The sequence below is a fragment of the Lipotes vexillifer genome, unplaced genomic scaffold (assembly GCF_000442215.2).
Source record: "Lipotes vexillifer unplaced genomic scaffold, Lipotes_vexillifer_v1.1 scaffold948, whole genome shotgun sequence".
In the NCBI taxonomy this organism is placed as follows: Eukaryota; Metazoa; Chordata; class Mammalia; order Artiodactyla; family Lipotidae; genus Lipotes; species Lipotes vexillifer.
In genome coordinates, this window is record NW_006793764.1 from 303,315 (window position 1) to 311,079 (window position 7,765).

Consider the following 7,765-nt stretch of genomic DNA (forward strand, 5'->3'; position numbering starts at 1 on the left):
CCGGCCCGGGCCACAACCCCGCGCCCCCCCGCATCGGCAGGCGGACTCTCAACCACTGCGCCACCAGGGAAGCCCGGACATAAATACTTTTAAAACCACCATTAGTATTCTCTTCCACACTTTCTAAAGGGACCATTCCCCATTCAGGGGAGCCACCTATTGCCTTGAGGAGGATGAAGATAACGTGGTAAGCAAAGACGAGGAAAAAGACAAAATGACACCACTGACTTCCAAAAGAGGATTTGCGTGTCTGTCATCAGACAGCAAGTCTAAATCAGGCTTCCTTGATGGAGAGGAGTTCCCTCAATTCCAAAGGCTCCTTGTCATCAGGAGGTAAGCCAGGTGGGCAGGGATCCCCAGAACTGCTCTAGAAGCCACAGTGAAGAGCACCATGGCCGGGCCACGTGTGTATGGGAAGTTGCTGCGAGACAGGAAGGCAAGATAGAGAGCCTTCTGCCCTGGGAGAAAGGGAGTTGAGAGGAAGAGCGGTGAGAGATCAGCCCTGAGGATATTGCTGCCTGCAGTATTTGTAAGCCATTGAGCCAGCCCCTCCCAAGCGGATGAGACCCCAGTAATAACTCTGCACACTGAAGCTCAGTGGGGCTTCCTGGTTGGTGAGCACACTGATGTGCCCGGGGGGGATGCCCCCGATTCCATGAGGAGACGGCAGGGAAACTGTGTCCCCTCCCAGAGATCGTCCTACGCCCCTCTTCAGTTGGCTGGCCCTCCTAATTTGTATCTTTCATAATAAAACTGTAACCACCAGTAGTGCTTTCCTGATCTTGTGATTCATTGTAGCAACTTACTGAACCTGAGGGGGTCATGAGAACCCCTGAACTCAGAGCCCGTCAGTCAGCAGTGCAGGTGGCGCAGGGACACCCAAAGTGTGGCTGGCATCGGAAGTGAGCCCAGTCTTGTTGGGGAAACTGAGCCCTTTAACTTGTGGGGTCTAACTCTGGGTAGTTCGTGCCAGGACTGAATTGCAGTACACCTAGCTGGGGCTGAAATGAATACTCACCCTTCAGGCTCCAAGCCTGGTATATTTGGGGGGGGTTGGTGCAGGGAGCAAGAGGTATGAGGCTACAAAAATATCCGGGGGCACATTTACTATGAAGGCATTAATGAAGCGTGAGCTTTAGGACTCTCACTTTACAAGCCCCTCCCGAGGCTCTGGGAGGGTCCCTCACTGTGCATTCATATGGTCAGATACTTTGACAGAACTTGTAAACGTAAGACGTTCCTGTATTGCTTGTTTTAAAGAGCTCCCTGACCCACCCAACCGTCAGATTCTAGAGGCTTCAGGCCTGACAACCCCCTGGTGGAGAGGCAGCGATTTTTGCAAAAAGGGGCTGAACTCTCTTGCCTGTTCTAGCACAGTGGGTAGAAAGCAACCAAGAGTTTGAAGATTCCCAATGAGGGCACAAAAGAGCTGAGAGCACTACAAGACCAGAGAGGCTGACAGTCTTCATGGGACTTCAGACTGCAGGAAAGCTGACCACTAGAGACTCGGGCCGGGACCCCAGACCTTAACAGCACATGTCATCAAAGACGCCAAAAGAATAAGGTGGGACCTGCTGCACGTCGAGACCTCCAGGGACAGAACAGACCAGTAGTCCTGCGTTGAGCCCAGCAGAGATCCACAGGACAGGATGCCTGCCCCAATGCCATGATGAAACCCTAGCTTCTCCCTCTATCCAGATGCCACCTTGGGGAGGAAGATGGGAAGGAGCTCCGAGGAGAGGAGAGAAGCGCATACAGGGCATGGATGTTGAACTGACTATTCCCAAAAGATAAAGTTCACTTGAGACTGGCGAACACCAAAGAAATTTAGGTTTCCTCAATGGAAACTCAGATTCCAAAACAATTTTTAAAAACCTTAAACAAACAAACAAACTGAGCTGTGTTTGAAACTGTGATTCTCTTCATTTAAAATAACATGAATACAGAACAATTTTTTTAAGTCTTCCAGCTAAACAGATTGTCTAAAGGACACTGTGGGAATTTTTAGCATACTATGATTATATAATAAAACCTGTTTGTGATGAAACCATAACACAATTTTCACAGAAAGTGGCCACAGCACTTCAATTCAACCTAAGTGTTCTGAGGCAGCGACTGCAGCCTCATCACCAAAATCTTACCTTCCTGGGCTCACAGACAGACCACATCTCCCACTCTCCCTTATAGCTAATGTGGCCACAAGCCTGAGCTCTAGCCAATGGGATGCAAGCGGAAGCGACAGAGATCCAGGCAGGCCTGGTCCTTAGAACTCAACACGCACCACTCCCTGCTGTGCTCCCTGCTTCCAGCTCACAGGGATAGTAGGAGTGACTAAGCTGGACAGAGACTCTTCAGCCTGGATCCCTGAACGGCCACGTGGAGAACAGTTTGCCCCCGCCAACCACAAACACCCACCCTGGACTTCTATGTGCGCAAAAAAATTCTCCTTTTTTGGACAGGCCCACGAACAGGGCATGTTTAGGTCCATCTGTTGCAGGAGTGAACATTACCCGAGGCTATACTCTTATACATCAGTCCAGGGCTATTTCAATCTGGCAATCCATGGGCACTGACTATTTGCACACAGAAGTCCTAACAAGATCCAGCATATCAACAAATCAGGAAAGCAAGTATGTCGGCAACTACCAAGAATACTAGGAAGTTGGATTTGAGCCGGGACAGAAGAACAGGCCAAGAAATTCAAGAGCCCGGGGGAAATGCAATTAGTATTTACTTGTGAAGGCATCACAGAAGTGGTAGCATTTGAGTTGGGCCCTGAAGGATGAGGCAAGTTCCAAAGAAAGAGGTGGGGAGGGGAGTTCATTCGAACTGCAAACGAGTCCTCGAATGTTTTATCCAGTGGGAGGTGATGCTAAAGACAGACAAAATATTGTTCTGCTCACCCCAGGGAACAGGATGAGAACCAGCGAGGAGCAGCTACCAGGAAAGAGGATATTCGTTCACAGGGAGGAGGAACTAACAGCTGGGGCTGACCATGGAGGGGTCAAAATGCAGATGCAATGCAGAGTGTCTCCTCTACTGATGGCCAGCCTCTTGGCAGGGGCGCTGCAGAGAATGTGATCTAAGCACCAGGTGGGGAGCTGTCCCACTCAGCTGCCTCCAGCTCTGGGGTTCTATGGGTCTGCGATGCCTCTACCAAGCCAGCTTGGTACAACACTGCCAGGAGAAAGGAGAGTTACTGCAGCCCTGCTACAGCATTTCTCACACAAAAGTCCGGGCCAACTTCCCTTTCAAGGCTGCGTTGCCTAGGTTCACCCACTGTGTTCAATCATCGGCCGGTGGAGACTATCTCTGCACGTCCAGGCCCATGAGAAACCCTTGAATAAAATTTTATTACCACAGAAAGCTTAACAGGCTAGTATTAAACAGGATTTCTGCTGGTGAACAAGAAAGCAAAGGACTGCAAGCATCTATTTTGAATGCTTAGTTAGGCCAGGAGGCATTCTGCATTAATTGCATGGCCTGGTTAACAGCAAGTTACCAGCTCATACCAAATATGGATGCACATTTTCCGGAAGATTGGATTACAAAAAGCTCTATTACAATAAAGCTGTACTGAGTACAGTTTCGTCCTTCTTGGGTGACCTGGTGTCTTGCAAGGCACCTTAAGGTGAAAACTATGAACATCAATTTCATGGTGCAGTTTTGTAAAACAAACTAGTTTTCCATTTTTAGACGTGCATGTTACAGACAAAAGGATGTGAATCCAGTGAAGAAACACCACATAGGAAAAAAAGCAAGTCTACTAGATACACAGATACTATCCTAACGTTACTGGTAAATTAGAAACTTTCCACTGTCCTCTTATAAGGTTATTGTTTCATCTTCACAAGCATTCATTGAGTTTCTACTGTGTGTTAGCATGGTGCTAATCATCAGTGATATAAACTGAATGAAGAAGAGAAAAAATGAGGTATTCTAACCTTGAAAACTTCCTAAGATTCATAACGTTATTTTTTGAAGAGCATTTGCCACTGATTATTGAAAAAATGATAAATTCAGCTACCTTCTTGCCCAATAAACGAGATTATTTCGCTTGTAGTGTCCAGAGGTTATACATATATAAAGACTGACCTTAGAATGTTGGCCTAGATTGTTGTCTCATCTCCTGTAATATTCCAGGTATTCAAATTACTGCTTACATAAAAGAGAAAGGGAAAAGAAATTTTCCCAAGCTCATAAATGAATATTAAAGTAAACCTCTTCCCATTACAGAATGGATCTTAATTATACAACTACAACCTCACAACAGTGAAACAAAAGAAATCCATAAAACCAGATTCTGAGGCCACTGGAATATTTGGATGCGACAGTAAAACGGTCACACGCAAGTTACATTTCATATGCCATTGCTCAACCATAAATATACGCAATGCTTTCTTAGTCTCTTTCTTTTCAGGATACCACAGGCTTCAATCTTTTCGAAATTTAGGTCATGCCTCTCTCATCATACGACATCCTGAGTAAGTCACATCTTAAATGGTGCCAAGACCCGTCCGCCTTTGATATCCAATCTTACAATACTTTTCCCCCATCGCTTTTTGACCCACCTACCTACTTACAGCCCGGGTCCTAAAATCCACGTTTTACAAAGCTTGCGAACTGTATTCCCTTTCAATAAAATGAACAACTCACAAAAACAGCTTCTATTTTGTTTGGTTTTCACCGAACCACCCTTATTATTTCCAGCACGCATTTACCGGCGCTGCCTGGAGCGCACATCCCTGATTGTTCTGTCTATCTGGGTACTAAGTCTGCTCCCAATAACGGAAATTACGGCTAAACCTTCAAAGGGAAGATTCACACTGGCCTCAGCACTCACACACGTGGCTCCTAGGAGCATCTTGATATTTCTGTGCTCGAACAGTAGGAGATAACATTCCTCAGTCAAAATGAGAAACTGACATCTTCCAAAGAAGAGAACACAAAAAACAAAACCCCCAAAGTACAGAATACTGTTTCCAAGTGTCACTGACCCGAGTCCCAGGCCCTAGTCTGTGCTGGCGATGGTCAGATCAGATTGTGCCTACATCGAGCCCCCAAATGCATCAGCGCTCACTGATTCTGTTATTTCTAGCCAGCTGTGTGAGCCTGCGGAATCACCTAACCTCTCGGGGCCTCAACTGCCTCGTCTGTAAAACCAAGAGTACAAAGGCACCTTCCAGCGCTAATGTTCTTCGGGTCTAGGAAATAACGCGGGTAGAAGAGGCCGCTGTCCTGAATGCTCTCTCTGCGAGACTTGCAAAAGTGAAACTCCGATTAAAGACCATGAAATGAGGGGGGACAACGAAAAAGTCCTCTAAGGCCCTCTTCCACATTTTGATTCTAACTCCGAGAGAGTGAGGCATGACCAGGCAATCGGTCATAAAACATCAGTGGGTCTCATAGCTCTCACAACACTGTGTTTCCAAAGGCCAATTCTGCTCTTGCAAAACAATTCTTCATTATCTTCCAAGGCCCTGCCTTGAAATGTAGAATGACTTCACTGCAAGGGCAGAATGACTTTATCTATGTTCAAGAGGCCCTTCCCCTTCTATGGGCAACTGGTCCCTCTCAAGGAGTCCCAGCCTCAGGCCCCATTTCTCTGAGCCAACGACACTCCACGAAGCAAGAATTCAAGAAAGCCACACCTACCCTCAGCCACTGCTTCTCTGTGAGGGCGTCGCTGTAGTCCACGTCCCGGCGCTGGCGAGACCCCCTCCCGAAGATCTTCTCTTCCTCTTCCTCACACGTCAGCCGTTCCACCTCGGCGTCATCTTTAATAATCCAGGAGGGCAGCTCATCCTCCTCCATCAGGCGGGGCTTGCGTTTTGGGTTCCGGGCATCCTCCCTCCGCCGGTCCATGTCCATGCGCTGGAGGGATGAACAGAAGTGTCACCAAAGGGAAAGGGGGATTCGGTAACAGTGTAGACTTGCAGCGCGTAAGTCTTCACAAGTCACCTCTGTGGCTGCAGGGTCCCTTCAGCTTCTCCCATGGAGCCTCTGTATCCTGGCTGACTTGTCCTAGCTCGTCGCCAAGGCCCAAATCTCTTCCCTTCCCCTGTACCCATCTTTGAAATTTACTTATGCACTTAAAAAAATACTCTTTAGAAAATTCCTTTTCTTAGTCTATGTGGGTGCAAAAGCTTCCCCTTAAGTAATAGTGAGAAAATTCAAATTGGGGATGTATTTTAAAAATGATTACAGCAGGGCTTCCCTGGTGGCGCAGTGGTTGAGAGTCCGCCTGCCGATGCGGGGGACACGGCTTCGTGCCCCGGTCCGGGAAGATCCCACATGCCGCGGAGCGGCTGGGCCCGTGAGCCATGCGCGTCCGGAGCCTGTGCTCCGCAACGGGAGAGGCCACAGCAGTGAGACGCCCACGTACAGCAAAAATAAATAAATAAATAAAAATAAAGATGATTACAGCATAAATTGATAGAACATTGTAAATCAACTATACCGCAATAAAAAAAAAAATGAGCCCTGGTAATACAACTCATTGCTGCACTGGCATAGAAGTATTCTTCAAGCATATAAAGGGGAAAGTTCATTAAGAAAATTTCCTTTACCTCAATTGGGTTCATGCTTTTAATTAAAGAGCCAGGAAAGAAAAAAATCAGCCACTCAGTGTCACTATAAAATAGCCACCCTCGGTTGGACTCAGACATGTGGGCACATAACTGGTTTATTAATCAGTTGGCCATTAATGCATTGAATTTTTAGTGCACCCTGGGCTCTGGGAGAGGAATGTCCCTCAATTCTTTAGCTTTCCAAAAGCTTAGCTCTTATGAAAATATCATGCCACAGAGTGACAGACCTCAAAGGTAATCTCATCTCAACTGATATAAGTGAAATGGCTTCCTTTCAACAGCCTTCAAAATGCCTATTTCCCCACCTCCTGCTTTCTTTTTTTAAAATCCAGTGCGCTAGTAAATAAATTAAGTGCCACATACTTGCCTTTAACCTATAACTAAACAATTTGATGGTTAAAGAAAAACAAATAAAACCTCCACTGAATTGTTATATACATTAGTTATATGTATATATCACTGGCTAGACCATTTCTACAAGTGAATAGACCATTAACCATTAAATGATTTACCTTTTGCCTCTTTCTTCCTTCAGTTCTACCGTACTGAAACAGGGACTCAACACTAATTTTTTCTTAAGAGCTGAGAGTGGTAGCAAAATGTAAATGAAATTTCTATTTAAATCCAAATTCGACCTCTAGAATCTATTTAAAGTTCAAAGTTACTTAAACTATGCTTCAACATTTTTGGAAATCATTGTATTCCCAAGATGGGGTAGGCTTGGAGCATGGTGGAGTCCTATTGGTAGATAAATGTGGCCGTTCTGTTCTGTCATATGCTATAGTTAGCTGGAGAGGCTGCTCTTAATCCTGCCTTCTAATGCTCTGGATTCAGAAATGGGATCCACAAAACCTTCGTAATTAGCACACAGAGGATGCCTTGTTAACAGCACAACCTAAAGAGGGGCTTCTCACGGTAGTCTCCTAACAGTTATTAGATAGCTATCAAGAAAAATCATTTTTTTGTTACGGCACTACACAGAGATGACAAAATACTGCCACTTCAATTTTTGGTTATACGATTACCACGTCCTGTACCGAGGACTTGTAAAATGACTTATGCCATGCATTAGTCCACAATTGAGAAAATAAATCTCTTCTAATACAGAAGAAAATAAATTGCACTTGCTTTTTGTTTTTTCTTTTAGGAAAGACCCCCCCCCCCCAAAATTTTTC

The 7,765-nt window shown here is 45.8% G+C and overlaps 1 protein-coding gene across 1 annotated transcript in view; it reads right to left on the reverse strand.

The window, feature by feature from the left end:
* Window positions 1-7,765, reverse strand: part of SMARCA2 (SWI/SNF related BAF chromatin remodeling complex subunit ATPase 2) — a 161,112-nt gene that overhangs the window by 59,174 nt on the left and 94,173 nt on the right. Inside the window, exon 27 of the mRNA XM_007466755.1 lies at window positions 5,656-5,874. Within this exon, the coding sequence (XP_007466817.1) occupies window positions 5,656-5,874 (219 nt within the window). The remainder of the gene's footprint in view (window positions 1-5,655; window positions 5,875-7,765) is intronic.